This window comes from Mobula birostris, chromosome 32 (assembly GCF_030028105.1).
Source record: "Mobula birostris isolate sMobBir1 chromosome 32, sMobBir1.hap1, whole genome shotgun sequence".
Classification (NCBI taxonomy): Eukaryota; Metazoa; Chordata; class Chondrichthyes; order Myliobatiformes; family Myliobatidae; genus Mobula; species Mobula birostris.
Window position 1 is genome coordinate 21,285,968 of NC_092401.1, and position 19,471 is coordinate 21,305,438.

Genomic DNA, 19,471 nt, shown 5'->3' on the forward strand with positions numbered 1-19,471 from the left:
AGGGGTGAAGTAAAGAGCTGGGAGTTGATTGTTGAAAGAGGTAAAGAGCTGGAGAAGGGGGAATCTAACAGGAGAGGACAGAAGGCCATGGAAGAAAGGGTGGAGGACCACTCGAGGGAGGTGATGGCCAGGTAAGGAGATAAGGTGAGAGAGGGAAATGGGAATGGGGACTGGTGAAGTGGGGCAGCGGGGAGGGGCGCGTTACATGAAGTTCGAGAAATCTACGTTCATGCCATCTGGTTGGAGGCTACTCAGGCAGAATATAAGGTGTTGCTCCTCCAACCTGAGTGTGGCCTCAGAGTAGAAAGGGAATTCCCCATTTCCATTTCTCACAGTATCTTCTTACCTGCCCATCACCTCCCCCTAGTGCTCCTGCCCCCTTTTTCTTCCACAGCTTTCTGTCCTCTCCTATCAGATACCCCCTTCTCCAGCTCTTTATTTACTTCACCCCTCCTCCATCCCAGTTTCACCAGTCACTACCTTGTATTTCTTCCTCCCCTCCCCCACCTTTTCATATGTTTCTCCAGTCCTGATGAAAGGTCTCAGTCTGAAATGTCAACTATACTCTTCCATATATGCTGCCTCTCTGCCAAGTTCCTCCAGCATTTTGTGCGCATTGGCTACATTTCACCAGCTTAGTTTCCAAATATCACATTTGATAGTTATATATTCTCACCACATTGAATATGATTGTAAAGCATTTTGCAATTTAAATTTGAAACCAAAACAACAAACGTTATCAAGATATCCGCTTTACAAAGGGAACTGCATCTCATTTCATCAATAATTGTGTTAATAAAAAAGGGTGCAAATAAAACTAATGGGCACTATAAAACTAAATTTATCCAGCTCCACTAATGAGAGTTGAAGACGCTTCAAAATAAAGCAGTGTAACTGTGCTAGAGTAGCTCAAAAAGTTGTTACTTTTTCTGTCCTAGTTTTCTAAGGATATCAGTCAATCATGGTGTTCATTAATGAAGTACAACATTCGGTCATTTGGATAGTCATGGTGAAGGTGAAGATGCATTTAGTCAAACCCTGTGCATAACCACAAAAATCTCCTGCCTCCGAGTGGCAAGACATTTATATCTTTGCTGGAATGAAATGCATATTGTCCTTAACATTGATAAACCAAGTAAAATCACAAGGGTTAAAATTTTAAGGATAGCCCTAAAGGCAGACGTCTCATTTCTTTTGGTCATCAATAAATCTAGGCGTCTGCATAAATTTTAAGATAAAATACTTTACAGAATATATTTTGATTTAAATTTTATCCATGAAAGAGACAACTGTACCAATAGTTCAATCCACCTCACCCGAGCAATAAAACAATAGATAAGAATGGAAAAGATCTGCTCAAGCTTCACAGGGTGGGTTGACAGTTTGCGGGATTATGGTCTGAGGCCTGTTGTTTAGACATTCCAGTTACAGTTCAACTGCTATGCTCAAAGTGTTGTGTGGGGGTGAAAGAATAAATGCACATTTACATGGGACTGTAGGAGGGGTTTTCACTTCACACTGGTTGTCATGTGAGGTTTGTGGAAATTGTATGATTGAAGACTAAACTTTATTAGTCAAAACCTACAGGGGCCCATTTTTCAGACTGACAGATAGCTGCTAAAAATGACATGACCAGTATTTTGTTATGGTTGCCATACACTATTTTATTCAAGCATATTTGAGGTGGTGGTTGGGGGGAGAAGAAAGCAAAAGGGGGAATTAAAACACTATAATTTCTATTTTTATATATTGCAGAAATCAGTGTCACAAACCATCAACTTTTAAGAATTTCTCCTTGCAGTAATAAAGCTAATGGGCTAATGTCTCACAGAAAGTACAACATTGTATGTGTCCAAAATGACTTCATGAAACCTTTCACAAGTTAACCTTTGATATTTACATAATAAATGCCAATTTTTAAAAAAAATCCTTAGAAACCTATACAGAGCAGGGTCACCAGCTATATTTTTTTAAACTTTCCAAAGAATTTAATTCAAAAAAAATCAAACTGGCAAACAATGCAAAGCATCGCTTAAATGCCAATAAGCCATTTAATCATTGTGCTGTTCTGAAAGGTAGATTTTCTTGCCTTACTGTCTCAAAACTCATTGTAACAGCACCCTTCCTCTAAGCTGAGCATCAAGAAGGTGTCAATGCTGCAACCTGAACCACACCCAGGGAACTACTTTTCCCAGTGTCTCCACAGTAAGTAATATAACATGACGAATGTTAACAGGTAAGAGGATGTCTCCTCAGAGCAGAAGTTAAATAAGTCCTTTAAGAAAGCGATTTGAAATGCTGAATACAAAGAGACCATTTCTGCTGGAAACAAAGTTGTTAACTTGGGTACACAACCTTATAGATGCCAGAAGAACTGGGAGATGATTAATATTCTATTTGCACCAATCAGAATGTTTTGCCTGAACGGTTAAATAGACCCAATAACAACTTTAAAAATGGTACTGAACAAACTTGATAATCTAAGCATTTACAGAGCTACGAGGATTAGAGTAGATAAATGGGTCCAATTGTGTAGTTTTTTTAAAGATACAGTACAAGCCTGAAAAGGCAAATGGCCTTTCCCCATTCAAAAGGATACTTTGAATCTGTTGGAATGACATGGAACCCCAGATTTGATTCTCACATCATAATGTTGACAAATAAGCACCTGTTTCATAACTTTACACCATTTCCAAGGGATGACTGTCAGCTTCAGAATTAACTGATCTGAAGCATTACTATTGATTGGGAAGATTCAAAAAATTCTGAATTTACTTTGAAGCCATAGCGAATTTGGTGGTAAATATCCAGTTTTTCTTTGTGATTTGGAGGAAAACTAAATTGAACTATGCCTTTAACTCAATCCTTTGTAAACAATGGAAGAATCCGCAGCTTACAGCAGAAAAGCCATTGAGATATGAGAAGAAGATTCTTTGAATAATTCAAAAACAATCATATATATCTTTCTCTTCTCGTAGAGAGTTGCAACCTTCTTCACTTTTAAAATTCATTAGCACAAATTTCAGGCAATACAATTTGGAAACTATTCTCCAACATTTCAAGGACAGTAGAAGCTGCATCCCTTGTGAATAAATTTTGAGGGACAACTTTCCCCAACACATTGTAAGTCAAAAGGCAGAGAAAGTTGGCCACTAAACCAGGTGAAACTATTGCTGAAAAATCAGATTTTACAACATTGTCATCTGTCAATACATCTACTCTATCAACATAATGTACTGAGCTCCTCTTAACTGGCTGTTAGTATCCGAAAGCTTTGTCAAGTATCTATGGTCCTGGTAATAACGCTGATGATTAATGGTAGAGTTATGTAAAAATGGATTTTTAACTAACGTACTCTTTCCCTGAAAGACGTGACTTTCAGTTCTTAATGACAGCTTGATTTTAGTGAAGGTATTTGATCAGTATTCTGTATTGTCAGTGTACTTAAAGCATGATAATCAGGTATAAATAGTCACTCCAATAGAACAGTCTCTAAGTTTAAGAAAAAGACACCAGTGTATTGTATAAAAGGTGTGTTTATTCAATAATTGATACAGACCAAATGCAATTTTCTGCCTCTCAGTAAAACCAACTTTAAACTGAGGTTACCAACACTGGAGCTGGTACTGTATAGTGGGTATTTTGGCACATTAAAATATGTTCATTTTAAAAAAAGAAAAAGGATTAAAAACAGCTGAAAAAATAAAATTATATTTAAAGGCAAAGACGAGGAATGGTACATTAATTTAAATTGCCATATTTGCCATAAAACAATCACTCGTCTAATTCTTGCTGCAAAGTTTAACTAGGAGAACCAGCACTTCACTTGATGCTTTTAGCAAATACTAAAGAGACACTTGCACAGAAACAGCTTGTTTATTTTGTACAACCCTCTGAAGAAAAAAAAGCCCAGAATTGAACATATAAAGATAAAACTCACACCTGGGCCCCCAAATCGTATTGGAAGTCTGCTACATTAATAAAGTAAGTTTATAATTACACAGAACATACAAGTTAAGCATCGCACACCAACCATACCCACTATACAGCATCGGTTCGACACTATTCAAGGGCAGCTGAAACCTCTGGTTATTTGCAGAAAAGAAAGTCAGCACTTGTATCTTTGCTATTCAGAGGGACAACAGTACAAAACAGTTTCAGCAGTGCCATTCAACATTCGTATCTCCTGAGGTAATGAGACAAACAATTTCACCTACTTTGGTTGGTAGTCCAGCTTTGATCCCAAACACTGCAGAAAAGAAATTAAAACAGGGAAAAACAAAAATGCTTCAGATGGGACTGCTGTTTAAACTCATAACCTCCGACATACGATTTTTTTCCCTTTTTTGTATTGCCATAACCATCACATGGCTTGTCAGAACATACTGAGCCTAGTATCTGAAAACTCTGTAGATAAACAAAACCTGCAGACAGCACTATGCACTGTAAAAAAAAGTAATGAAAACATAGTTGCACTGCTTAAATAGTCTATCCAGATTATACTGTTGTAACTTAGTGAAGGGGCCAGTTTTCCCAATTACAGGGGAATTCACCCATTTTATTTATGTATATATATATAATATACATATTATATATATATATATATATATATATATATCATAGTATCGCCCGGTTCTCTCATGAGCAGTGAAAGGAGACGCACTAGATTTATGGAACCAATGCAGCAAAACCGTTCAGCAAACAGGGCCCTGACACTGCAACAGTGAAACCCTGTTTGATTGAATACATCAAAATGTAATTGTGTCTTTTCATACATAGTGAAGGAGTTTGGCGAGGACAGCCTTGCAGCTAATGGGTAAACCCCTCCCCACCCCCTTTACAGTAGTATCATTCGGAAAGCTGGACGCACATTTGTGCACATGTTTTCTAAACAACAATAAGTTTTTTTTGTCTATTTGTTCATTCCTATATTGTGGGTTAAATGTAAGGCAGACTTCTGTCCATCCATGTCCATCCATCCATTCAAGGCAATGACTGAACGATTCGCTCACTCACTGGGTCACACATGCAGAAAGACGTGCACCAAGAACCTGGCCGAAACACTATGGTGCCACTTAACTCATGGAAAGCAGTTCCGTAGTACTTTCAAGAGTCAGGATATCCCAAATAAGGAGCCCTCAGAAGAGATTCTCTTCAAATATTGCCATTAAGTCGCTCTGAAAATTCATGTCAATCGTAGCCGCCATCTAAATCACAGTAAAAAGATGTAAGAAAATGTTCAGTGATACAGTTCACACGGCTCATCCACTGTCTTGCTAAATTTCAAACTTCAATTCTTCCAGATATTTTCATTTGATTGCTTTTTGTATATACTCAGTAATATGAAGAGCTGTCAAGCTAACCTTTAGTTAATCAAGGAACAAAAGCAGAGTTGAACAATAGACCAGACTCAAAGGCTACATGGAAACACAAGACACTGAGACTCATGAGACTGCAGGTGCTGGAATCTGGAGTGACAAACAAAATGCTAGAGGAGCTCAACAGACCAGGCAGTGATGACTTGCTGAGTTCCTCCAGCATTTTGTTGTGTTATTCTAAAGGCTACATGGCCAACCCTGCATATATTAGCTAAATGACAAGGAGCTTGTAATTCATGTTTATAGTCTGAGACAACACCCAATGCATTGCAGGATCAGTTCATGCCAAGATGTTCTTCTAAGTTCAATGAAAGACCCCTGTGATAGATACAAGACTAAAGAAGTGCATAATTTCAAGTCAGGGCTAAAACCTGTTAACGATGGCTTCAAATGAGGCACTGCCAATTCAGATTCAAGGTCTAACCTCTTACCCATTCCGCTTGCCCTATTTTAATAACGTCCCTTTTTTGTAACTTTCAGTTTCTAAATTAGAGACAGAAAGAGCAAAAGAAAATCAAATCACCAATCATCTAGCCAGAGTTCCTTCTCCGAAGAATTTTAGGAATTTTCCCCATCTCACCATCAAAATGTTCTGAAACTAGCTGTACAGGTGTTGATCAGGATTAACATTTTAATGTCAAATTCAAGATATTACCCTAAGATTAAGATTTAAAACACTAACCAATCACGCTAATGGTATTATTCTTTGTAATCAGCATGTTTAACGAATCAGGAAAATCCAATGAAAAAAATAAATCACCATGCCCCATAGGTGGCAATTTCTTCAAGGTCACTGGCCCTTGAGGGACCCCAGTGGTCAACAGCAAGTGAAAACTCATGTAACACACAGAAAGGTTGAAACCTTTTCTACGCTTTTATGATACCCATGCACAAGCATCTTCCAGGAGATGTCAATAGAAAAACATTCAGGGAACAATAATTAAAAATAAATCAGGCCTATTTTTTCACCCCACTTCCTAGCTAACTAAGGGATGCACTGCTAACTGCAATCCTGAAGACGAAGTGACCATGAACACGGGCTCTAAGGGACAGAGTTTTGTTCAGGATTCTATTGTGTACTTACTGCTTCCTTCCGCCTTCGTTCCTGCTCCCGTTTCCTCGCTAGCTCTCGCTGCTGATCCAACATAGACTGTGAGGTTGGCTGAGAGCCCTGTTGTTGCTGTTGCTGCTGCTGTTGTTGCTGCTGCTGCTGAAGATGTTGCTGCTGCTGCCTCCGCGCCTCCTCATGAGCTCTCCGGGCACACTCCAAAGCATCCTCCTCATCTCGACTTCTGCAGTGAAGAGCAGCATTTGTTCAGTTGCAGTCCTTCAGTTGAGTTCTCACTTAATCATATCAGTTGCTGTCATATTAAAATATACCCCAGTAAGACTGAACGAAGTGGCTTATGAGTTTCCTGCAGAGGAGCATTTAACAAAGTACGCCCACACCTAGGGTTTCCCTTGCACATTTAAAAGTGTCTTGAAATTAGTCTACAACCTAATAAATTAACTGTGCTTTTTGGAATAATTCCTCAAAATATTCATGGTATTTCTGTGTCTGACCAACATGTTATTGCATTTGTTACATTGATAGCTAGGAGGGCCATTTTGTTGAAGTGGAAGGATACATCAGCTCCCACTTTGTCATAATGGTTCTCTCAAGTGATGCTATGTCTTAGTTTGGAGAAAATTAGAAGTCGAACCTTTGAAACTTTATTTGATTTTGAGAAAAGATGGGGCTCATTTGCTCATTATTATCATTTGAGCTAATTGATATAATTTTTCCACGATCTAATTGTAAATTTTTTAGTACATTTTCTTTTCTTGCTGGCGGTTTGATATTTACTTTTAGAAGCTTTTTGTATGACGCATGACTCCGGGATTGTACACCTAATGGGTTCTTCTTTTCCCTCACTTTTCTGCTTAGTAGGTTTTTTTTGTTATCACAAAATTTTTTTTCGATCTTTAAGATAATGTCTTTTTTGAGACATTGTAAGTGTTGTTACTTCAATGTACTCGTTATTTTTTCTGTATAATATAACAATAAAAAGATTTAAAAAGAAAAAAGTGTCTTGATTACTATTTGCTAAAAATCTGAGCTGAAAATGCCACCACCATGGAAACAAAGAGATTTGGGACCTCAGACAAGCAAATGAACTGAACAGTGACATGCAGTGAACTGAAAATGTCCGGTTCAATGTCAAATTATGTAGATAAGGTTGGAAAAAGACTTAAGTGTGAGTTTAATTTCCATGTAATAGGTACCTACCTGTGCTGTACCTAACACAGCACAGGCTTCAAGGATGGGACAAACAGTTTACACAAACCTAATTGCATCTCAAGCTGAAATATTTGGATGTGATTTTTTTTTTGCTCCTAAACACTGGCCGGAATTCTCTTGTCAACGTAACAACTAAACTACCCAATCTCAGTGTTACTTATCCACAATTCATACAGCAACTTAAGCAATGGGTTTCTTTTTTTGACAGAAGAAACTTGGCTATTATAGACCTAATATTTCAGTTTCTCCTGCTGCATTCCATGTTCTGCAGAATTGCACCTGAAGAAACAGCACACGCTGACAATAATTACTAGTTAGCTCCACCAAGAAAGAGAGCTCGCTGATCTGATGAGATAGATGAACTGTTAGCCACAAAGGACCTTATCTGGTGCTCCTTCAGAACAAAATAAAATTGACTTTCATCAGGTAAGCTTACATGGGACCAGACACCTATTGCAGATGTTGAGGTGGAACAGGTTCACAAAGGTTGCTGACTGGCAATATGCAGAGGCAGCCAAAGATGTCTACATTAAAGTTGACTTATAATAAGTAACTAAGGCAAAATATGAACACAAGGGATTCTGCAGGTGCTGGAAATCTTGAGCAACACACACAAAATGCTGGCGGAACTTAGCAAGCCAGGCAGAATAGATGAAGGGGAATAAACAGTTGGTGTTTCAGGCTGAGACCCTTCATCAGGACAAAACATAGGCTCGCTAGTTTTAAGTGCAAAGGCTGGACTTGCCGCTGTCGCTCCTGTTCCATGCGGAGACGTTCCTTCTCTGCCGCCTCCTGTTGCATCTTACGGTACTCCTCCTGTGCTTTGAGCGCCTTTTCTCGTTCCTCCTTTTCTCGTGCCGCTCGCCTGAACTGCTCAAAGCTATCGCTTGATGACTTCGCTGTGGACGAGGGAGTGGAAGGTGTCTTTTTAACGAGACTTGCCCATGAGCCCATGTTCTTGATCTTGAGATCCTAAAGCACACATGCACAAAGAATTTAGAAGCTCATCAAGGTAAAATGTACAAATAACTCTGAAGCTGAGAAACTGAAAGGAAATAAAAGCATGGGTGCAATTTAACGCTTATTAACTTGAACAACAAATTGTGTTGCAAGCTTTCTTAAAAAACAAAAAAGTATTAACAATAGTCCAAAAGTAAATGAACATCTCATTCATCCAGCTCATAAACCCAAAGATCACTGCTTCAGAATGAATTATCAAACATCAGAGATACAATTCAGGAATATTACAGTTAAGATGAACATTTACTCCAAAATGATTGCTTAGGGGATAATCACAACTTGAGACTACACTATACAAATTGGGAAACCCTCATAATCAATCTTAGTTATAAAATTATTACGCCCAGGGGCCCTGGACAAAAGGGTCAAATAAAGCCAGCCATACTATTTAATGGATCCTCCGATAATATTCTTGAGTAAAGCAAGGCCAGAATGCTGAGATTGGAATATGAAGCACTGTGGGAATTAAGTGACAAAAGGCTGGAGAATGTGAGCAGACAGCCGTTAAAGGTGTTGTTTCAACAGAAAATCAGAAATCAACTATAAGCACTATCAGCATCTAAAATCAGGACTTAGAAATAAATACAGGAGGAAAATATAAAGCCTGACACAGGAAGGCATAAAAGTACCAACACAGAAACTACATCCCAATAACAGAAACTGAAAAGACAATCACTGGAAAAATAAGGTACTGGGCAAACTAGGAGTAAAGGCCAACAAGCCCAAGTCTGATGTACATCTTACTGTACTAAAAGGAACAGTGGCAAAGATAGTGCATATGTTGCTTAGACCTTCTGGAGTCATTTATATTCAGCAAAAGGCTCATATCTGGAAACCACTAATGCAACACTCTTATTCAAGAAAGGAGGAAGTCAGAAGTAAAAAGTCTACCGGCTAGTTAACCTGCAACCAATCTTTGAGGAAATGCTTGGAAAAATTAGGGAACTAACACCAATAGTTTTAGATGATCTTATTACAATCAAAGTCCACATACTTTAAGAACAGGAAAATCATTTTTGATGAACTTTTAAAATTTCTTTGAAGATCTAACATGCAAGGCCAGTAAAGGGGAATTGATACAATGGATATCAATTTCCAAAAGGCATGTAATATCACAAAGACATTTACTACAAAAAGTTAAGACACCATGGTCTTAGGGTGAATTATGAGCATGTATAAAAGAATGAACTCATTGTAGCAAAATTATTTGTGATGAACCGGTCATTTCTGAGTAAAAAAAAAAGTGCAAAAATTTGTGGGATCCGTACTAAACATCACTGTTTACAATCCAGATGAATAACTTAGATGAAGGAACAAATTTGTTGATACACAAAGAAAAGGGAAAGCAAACTCAGAACGTGACAGAAATTGAAAAAAATCCAGGCAGATAAAGTGAATGGGAGAAGTTTGGCAGGTAGAGTATAATGAGGAGAAATTTGAGCTTAAGAGGGTGGTGTCAAATAGGGACTCCTGGATGGAGTTCTGTGACTAGTGATGCTTTGCAGAGATCCATCCTGGGATCTCACCTATTAGTGCTATATGTTGAAGACCTGGATGAAAATTTAGATGGGTAGGTCAGTAAGTTTGTAGATGATACAAAGAATGGTGCTGTGGATAGCATAGACGACTAGCAAAGAAAGGCAGGATCTAGATCAGCTGCAGATTATGCACAGAGAAATGGCAGACAAAGTTTAACTTGGGCAAACGTAAAGTGTTGCACATTGGAAGATCAAATGTAAAGGGAAAGTACACTGCTAAAGCAGTGTTGATGTACAGAGAAAGTGGGGGAGAAAGCCCAAAGATCTCTGAACGTGGCTACACAAGTTGATAGGGTGGTAAAGAAGGAATACTGCAAGCTTATCTTTATTATTTGAGGGATTAATTTCAGGAGTCACTGTGTTACAGCTTTCAAAAGCTAGTTAGACAACATCTAGCGTGTTGCATTTAGTTCTGGTTGCCCCATTAGAAGAAGGATGTTGAGTTTTTGGAGAAGGTGGAGAGAGGTTTACCAGGATGCTCCCTAGATTAGATTGACATTTGCTAGGAGAGATTGGGCAAATCTGGATTGTTTTTTTCTGAACTGATGAAAGCTGAGGGAAATCTGATACAAGTTTTGTAAGATTATGAGAGAAACAGAGGAAGTAGAAAGCCTATATCGTTTCCCCAGGGTTGAAATTCAAAAGCAGACGTGTGCAGAAAATTTCATTTTAAAAGCACAAGTGGTGAGGTGCTTGAAATGAGCATCCTAAAGTGGTAGCGGAGGCAAATATGATCAAATATTCAACATTCAACGGTGGTACAGTAAAAACTCACTAGGTTCCTCAGGTGGTCATGATATCTGGAACTTGTTACTCCATAGTTTGAGATCACCAGTTGCAGAACAGGATGGATGGGATTGTGTTACTGGGAAAACTGAGTGTTATCGAGAACAGGCAGGAAACTGAAACCTAGACCAAGTTTAGATCATCTATGTCATACAGCCCTACAGCCCAACTTGTCCATGCCGACTACAGTATCCAGCAAGCCAATTCCATTGCCTGTACTTGGCCCACGGCCGTCTGAAGCTTATTTAGGTGGCTTTTTAAATGTTGCTAATGTGGCATAGCTTGACTGAATAGCAGAACGGGGGTGAAAAACTACAAGGCCTACTATTCTTAAATTCATGTAAGCCACTGCAGATTTAGGCTCAACTGTTATGAACTGTACTCTCACCACCACGCCTCAGAGGAAGGTCAAGTCACAAAACACATTCCAGCAAGAATCAGCAACTTTGGGAAAGGAACAGAAAGAGGATAACATCACCAGTTAACATAAAGCTTCTCACTTTTTTGGGAGCGACAGGAGTTTTGGGTGTTTGTTGCTTATGCTTGTCTTTGTCCTGAGGAGAAGGTTGCGAGCTGTGTTCTGGAGGTCGAATCACTGGCCCTGCAACTTCCATGTGCTTCATCTCTGGTCCTGCAGGAGGAAAATACCCAGTGTTTCTAAAGACTGTCCTAAATCAACAAGTATTGAAATAAAACAGAAAATGATGGAAATATACACATCAGCAAGGTTTGGTGTTTTGTCTCTCCACAATGGGCACTGAACTCACTTGCATTACTGTTTTATTTCAGATGTATAACAGCTATAGTATTTTGAACCTTTCAGGGTACCTGACAAAATAATTGATTTGAAAAGTGGCAGAAGAGACTTTTCACAGTTAAAAATGCTGCATTACAATCAATATATTTATTCTCTTGCAGGAACACCAAATGGAAATCTATGGACAGATTTTTTACCATTGGGAGCTACATGAAAAATACAAAACAGAAAAGAAAATAAACACACTTTTTCAAGGCCAGGGCTTTTGAGCTGTAATCATTTCAGGTTAAATTTAAATAGGCACACATAGTTCAATTTTGAAATACTGTACTCTGAGCAGGCTTGACCATCTCAATGTTTTATGAGCCATGAATGAGACTGGAATAGCTAGAAATTGGAAACAAAATGTTAAATCTTTTTGAAACCTATTCCACTCTGTCATAGTTCCCCCAATTTTATAGCAGGGTCCATCCAATATAGAAAATTAGATATTTAAAAAATTGTATGAAGATCCCAAAAATGAAAGGTTGTAACTATCAGATATTCAAACCGGTATTCTTATTTCTGCAAAAATATTGAGGGATTGGCCTAACAAAGGATTTTAAGATTTGAAAGAACACAGATGCTTCCACTTCAGCAGACAGCAGAACTTCAGTCAGTTACTTTTTCACTTGACATCATATAGAAAATTAATGTGAACATTTAAGTTACAAGCTGGATTGTTCTTTAGTTCTAGAGATGGGGATTGAAAGAAAGAAAACTCTTCAAATCAAAAACCCTTCTGAAACAATCCATCTGCCTATCAGTCCCCGACACATTTGACATCCACCTTCAAGCTGCCCATTGACTGAAATAACAGAAAGCCTGAAATAAGTCAAAGATACTTACATTTCAGCACATAAAGAAATCCTTGTAAAGTATTTCTGATATTTTTAAAAAATTGAGCTGATTTTTTCCAACAAGTTCCCATTAGCAGAAAAAAATGACAATAACTAGATAAATTTGTTTTAGTGATAAAACTTCAAAGATACTGCTAATGATCTACATGTTGTTTTCAAAGCCAATAAAAAGATTTGTACTGCAGCAGTGTTTCACAACTTCAAAACATTCCAAATTCCCTTTACAACCAATTCTATAAGTACCACTTTTGCAGGAAATATCTCATTTTGTGATGATTTAAGGGGTGTCCACTCTGGCTGTCAGATCAATCCCAACAATTCAACTGTAGCCTTCTACTCCAACTGGCACTTTGGGAGGTACGACAAAATCATAGCTCTTGGGGTAAACCATACAGCTCCAGGTAAAAAGTGCAAATTCCACACAGCCAGCACCAGATATCAGGATTGAATGCAGACTACTTGAGCTGTGCAGCATTCACCATCAACTATTGTGCCACAAATGAAATCAATCTGCACAAGTGTTTTGTTCACATCTCCAAATGATTTTATCAGTCAGAAAGTTATGAATTCCCACGCTGAGACTAAAATCTAGCATTTACCCAGCACTTTCATCGCTGCCAAATATTTTCAAGTACAATGAATTACTACGAAGAGCAGTGACTGTTTTATCAGCACCAGTGATTAGCAACTTTGCACAGAACAATGTTATCTAAACTTCAATGAATGAATGACCATTTGTTTGGACAGCAGAGGTCAGGGAATTACGCTGGTGTGTTGCGCTGCAACAGTGTGCCTGTACAATCCCCAAGATTATCTCTAAATTGCAAAATTCTGATGTTTTTAAATTATGTCTCTTGTTCTGGAGGAAAAGCATAACCAAAGCACTATCTTCACATCCAAAGGAACGATATGATCCCTACAGCTTATAACGGTGCCACAGCCTACTGTTTACTTACGGTGACCAATATGTGGAGGTGGTTTGCTTCCCTCCCTCTGTTTTGATGGCTCCTGGCGCATCGAAGGGCTAAATGGCTCATTTCTGATTACAGGTGAAGAGTGACTTTTCTCTTCTTTCATGTTTACCATTGGTTGTGATTGTACTATTGACGGAGTTCGGGGTTCCTGCAAAAGAATATATATTTCTTAGACCATAGCAATCCAAACCAAAACTGTTGAGGTAAAGCCTCCGAACTATTGTGAATTAATGGTATCTCCACACATTTCCTACGGCATGTGGCTCACAACAAAATGGCACACATAAACTGGAGTGTCAAACAAGGGCAGTGTCTAGCAGGTTAGTGTGGAGGGATAAAACTATACTGGAACCTACGCTTAACACTCATTCCTATAATGCTCTTTGCCTTTGAGTCACTGGCACATGTTCCAATCCCAGTCTTAGCATAATTCAGCATTGGGAACAATGCTGAGAGTGGGAAGAGCAAGGAGGACTGTCCACTGGCTGGCAAAGGAAGTATGGGCCATTATTACAACTGCATCACGTGTTGACTGACCATCCAAATCTTATGGTCTCTTCACTTACTGTTGAACATGATGGGAGCTGCTGCTTTTCCAGAGAAATCTCTACTTGAAATGATATCTTGAATTAGATCCCATAAGTATGCATGCCGCCTACCATTCCAAATTTCAGATGTGGCTAACCCCTCAAACTAAACCTTCGGTAGGACCGAAGATTTAAAAACTAAAAATGCTGGGGGGGATGGTGGAATCAGGTCAGATAGCTTTGCAGAGAAGCATTTCAGACCAGAGGCACTTCACACTGAGTAGTGAAGCATCTCTTGCGAAGTGTCTCAAGCATGACTTGTCATGACAAACTTTTTAAGAACATAAGGCGTAGAAGCAGAAAAAGGACATTCAGTCCATCAAGGCAGGGAATATAGCATTTTTGTTTTGAAAAATGGTGTTAAGAGTTCCAAACCATACTTCATGCATTGGAAGTCTCTGATAGGCAGTATTTTCCCAGGCTTAGTTGAGGGTTCAAAGTAGAAGACAAGTCATGACAAGCCTTTTAACACCAAAAGACATAGAAGCAGAATTAGGCCATTTTGCCCATCGAGTCTGTTCCAGCATTCCATCATAGCTGATTTATTTAGCCCCTGAACCTCATTCACCTGCCTTCTCCCCATTTCTTTAATGCCCTTACTAATAAAGATCCCATGAACTTCTGCTTTGAATATACCCAATAACTTGGCCTCCACAGTCACACACGGCAATGAGTTTCACAGATTCACCAAATACCTCCTCATCTCTGATCTAAGGGAAACACCCTTCAATTCTGAGGCTGTGCCCTCTGGTCCTAATCCTTCCTACTATTGGAAACATCTCCTCCACATCCATTCTGTTTGGCCTTAAAATGTGACTGTCAGTGTGCAGAGAAATTAAACTTCCAGATTATCTCAACTGTAGACAAAAAGGTGAAAGTGTTCATTTCTACATGACATTGAAGGAAGATCAGGCACCAAAATTATGCGTGAAGCACAAGAATTATTAATTTATCTCATTATTGTACACTCAGTCATCACGGTGATGTTTATGGTCTGCTGCTACAGCTCATCCATTACAAGGTCTGACATGCGAGTTCAGAAATGCTCTTCTTCACACCACGGTTGTAACGTGGTTACCCGAGTTACTGTTGCCTTTCAGTCAGTTTGAATCAGTATGGCCATTTTCCTCTGACCACCCTCATTAACAAGGCGTTTTCACCCACAGAACTGCCGCTTACTAACACCATTCTCTGTAAATTCTTGAGACTGTTGTGTGTGAAAACCCCAGAAGATCAGCAGTTTCTGAAATACTCAAAAAACCCTGTCTGGCACCAACAATCATTCCACGACCAAAGTCACTTGGGTCATATTTCCCCATTCTGATGTTTGGTCTGAAGACCAACTCAACATCTTGACCCCAGGTCTGCAAGTTTTTATGCATTAAGCTGCTGCCTCATGATTAGCCAATTCGCACTATCAAGCAGATGTACCTAATGAAGTGGCCACTGAGTGTACATTTAGTTCCAAGTAAATTGATGGGTTTTGAATTGAAGGCCATTGATCAGTCACACTAATTACAGCTTTAACTCCTTTCAAAAAAAGTGCTGAAATATGAATGCCTGTTACATTAAGCAAAGTGTACTCTGCAAACTCAGATGCACTATTACACCAAATTACACAAGGACTGAATGCATTGTTTCCTGTCCATCATTTGAATAGTTCCATTGCCTATGACAGAAGGCTTCATTGCCATAGAATAGCTTCAAGGTCATTGCAACAGGAAGCCACTGCAGATGTAAGTAGTTTTACAGGGGTTGAGAGAGCAAGAGAAGAAAGGGATTAATGGAATAAGTCCACTCCCAGAAGAAATCCTATTGGTTTGACTCATTCTTGTTGAATTTGAGAAGCTTAAATCATTATATTGTGACTGATGTTGCACAAGACATTAATTATATACCATTATGAAAACATCATTCATGTACAATGCTTTTAAAAACAATTCTCTGATTAGGGCAATAAGTGAACTATAGAAATTATTAACGCCTCTGGCTTGATCCCAAGAATATTTATCAACAAAGTGACAGGGAATAAAAAAAAACTGGATGGGTTCCCACCTGTCATCAATAGCCACAAAACCTTTGCATAAATGTGCATACACGTTATAATATCTGCCCAGCAACATTCACTTAATTAGGTGCATATTTCTTAAACATGCCTTTTAAATATTGCTATCATTTTGCAGACATGGCATTTATTTATTTAGAAATATAGTGTGGAACAGGCCCTTCCAGCCGCACTGCCCAGCAATCACCCAATTTAATCCTAGCCTAATCATGGGACAACTTACAATGACCAAATAACCGACCAATCTTTGGAATCTGGGAGGAAGTCGCAACTTTTCTGAGGAAACCCACGTAGTCATGGGAGAACGTACAAACTCCTTACAGATGGCAGCAGGAATTGAACCCTGGTCACCGGTACGGTAAGGCGTTGTGCTAACCACTACGCTACCAATCCGCCCTCGGGCTTAAAGGCTCCCTGGGAAGTTGTAAACAAAACTTTAAAACACTTGTGCCGTTGGAATGGATTATACTCTGGCCCACGTTACATTGAACTGAAGAGATTTTTTTCACCTGTTTTTTAGTCTGTACATTTCTTGGAGGTGACTGGACAAGAGATGGAAATTGTGGCAGCGGTGGGGAATGCATCAGGAGCGGAGAAGACACATCTGCCATATGAGCTGAGAAAAGCAAGCACGAAAAATTAAGTCACAATCAATTTTCCATTAAAGAAAAAGACTTGTACTTAATTGGCACTCTTTGCGCCTTCAAAAAATTTTCAAGCACATTTTTACCCCAAAAAGTGTGGACACTATTGTAAACGGGAAAATGCAAAAGCCAAGTTACAAAGTTGTCCTACAAGCAGAAGTGTAACAATGTTAGATATTCTTCGAAAAATGTTAGGGGATAAACATTTACCAGAACAATGGGGTTAATTTCTTCAAAATAGTGTCAAGAAATCTGATATATGGGGTCTTGGTTTGATGTCTCATCCTGAAGATGTCAGCATCAACAATGCAGCACAACTGTGGTGTCAGCCTAGATTTTTGGCGCTCAAGTCTGTGTTGTGGTACTCGATGGAAAGGTTGTGCAAAGGCAGCAACCAATGAACATCTGGTGACACAATCATTGATTTCTTCCTCTCTGGGTTAAGGATGAACTTTTGTATGTACAGATTGCTTTTTTACCCATTTAATACACGGTCAAAAAATCTACACGATAAGCAGCTTGCAACTGACCATATTTCACCATGGAAAACTAATTTTATGGGGAAAAACCTGAATGCAGATAGCCTCTACACAACCTGGAAACACTTTTGGGAAACTCATCTACTCCAAACAGGCTGCTGAAACTACTGACCACTTATAGAGTCTCTGCTTGTATTTTAAGAACACACTTCACTGTCTATAAAACTACACAGGGTGAAAGGAGGTTCATTTACTCAGCCCTACCAGCACATTTAATCCCACAACAGCTGTTATTTATCTGTGGTGCTGAAGACCTTTTCATTACATATCCAATTCCTCACAGAGTATTGTAATATTCAAATAAAGTCCTGAAAACTCTCCTCCTCAAAATTATATTCACATTCTTGTTCAATGATTGCTTGGTTTACAAACATTTATAAATTTTTACCATACCGTCATTAATTCTCTGGGGCATACATCTTTGAATTAAAAAGCAATTTAAAAAATAAATAGCATGCTGCACTCCACCTAAGACACATTTTGACCCAACTTTCATGCCAGAGGTCAGTAACACAAGAGATTCTGCAGATGCTGGAAATCCAGAACAACACACACACACACACAATGATGAAGGAACTCAGCAGGTTAAGTAGCACCTATGGAAAGGAACAACTCTGTTCCTTCAGACAGACAGATGTCGACTGTTTATTCCTTTCCACAGATGCTGCCTGACCTGCTGAGTTTCTCCAGCATTTAGTGCGTTGCCAGGGGTCAGTACTCCACTATGATTTATTGCTTTCCTTAAGATGGATTCAAAATGTTCCCGCATTTGCACATTAACTGATCAGTAAATTGTAGAGCATTGATAGTACAAAATAACCCTTGGTAAAATAAGACTTAGAACCTAAAAGTATTATCCCTGGAAGAGGGTCATGCTAAGAGTAGAGGTGTTATAGAGGTGAGATACAAGTAGATCAGAATCAAGTGGTTTCTGCCCATCAGTTTGCTGATGGTCCTGTGGCTGTGGCTTGATACAACATGTGAATGACGGATCTTTTGAAAGTGCTGATATGTTCAGTTGGTTCAGCATTTGCAAGAAATATGTAAACCAGCATAACGCTCACCTTGCAGGGAATTTGCACTTGCAAATTCTAAAGCAGCCAAAACAAACCTTCAAGGGTTAATGTGGATAAGACAGGGTTCCCTTAAAAGAAGATGCCGTGACACATTATTACCTTGACAGATAAGTAAACAAATCCAGGCTTCAAGGGGAACCAAACATTGCCTTGATAAGGTGAAGGCAAAACACTGAGGATAACTGTAAAAATCAAGCCTCTCTCAGTCAGAGAGTCAAAACATCTAAACTTTTGCAGAGGTGTACCTGGATGACAATTGCTGTGCTACCAAGATTATTACATTGCTCCTTGCCCTCTTCACTTAACAATATTGTGTGAGAATAGAATGTAGAACCGTGCAGCACGGTACAGGCCCTTCAGCCAATGATGTTGTGCTGACTCTTTAACCTACTCTAAGACCAATCCAACTCTTCCCTCCCACATAGCCCTCCATTTCCTTTCTATTCGGACTACTACGTACTACATGGGAAAAATATGGAGGACTGGACAACCTATTTTTTCCCCCTTTTTAAATTGACCTTGTTATGGATCACTATAACAGCACTGATGTTGAAGTGGGCGTAGGGAAAACAGAACAGATAAAATATTGAGAGGTATAAAGTGAAAAGACCCTCTTCCTCTTATCTTATTCAACACTTCTGTGGACATTATAAGCAACAAGCTTTGTCCACCAGTAACAATGCCTGTGGACATGTGGCTAAAAGAGGCCATTACACACATACAGGTGTTCTTCGCCAGACCTATACTACTCTTGTATTTTTATTAAAAGTAATAGATGAGAGTGCTAGCAATATGTTCAAGGCAGGGCATTTGGTGAATCTAAAGATCGCCTTCCCAGACATTTGGAAGTGATGCAAAAATCAGGGTGGCCATAGACAACATTAGTGCAATCCTTACAGCACTGAATGGCATATGGAGGAAATCATG

At 39.0% G+C, this 19,471-nt stretch overlaps 1 protein-coding gene across 7 annotated transcripts in view; it reads right to left on the minus strand.

Annotated features, from left to right (window-relative positions):
- Positions 1–3,520: 3,520 nt before the first annotated feature.
- The window catches only part of brd4 (bromodomain containing 4), a 176,369-nt gene continuing 160,418 nt past the window's right edge, over positions 3,521–19,471 (minus strand). For all 7 annotated transcript variants that reach the window (XM_072248423.1, XM_072248421.1, XM_072248425.1 and 4 more), the window contains 6 exons: positions 16,795–16,901; positions 13,616–13,781; positions 11,504–11,634; positions 8,405–8,631; positions 6,463–6,670; positions 3,521–5,207 (listed from right to left, as the gene is read on the minus strand). In XM_072248423.1, coding sequence (XP_072104524.1) covers positions 5,139–5,207; positions 6,463–6,670; positions 8,405–8,631; positions 11,504–11,634; positions 13,616–13,781; positions 16,795–16,901 — 908 coding nt within the window. In that variant the 3' untranslated portion in view covers positions 3,521–5,138. The remainder of the gene's footprint in view (positions 5,208–6,462; positions 6,671–8,404; positions 8,632–11,503; positions 11,635–13,615; positions 13,782–16,794; positions 16,902–19,471) is intronic.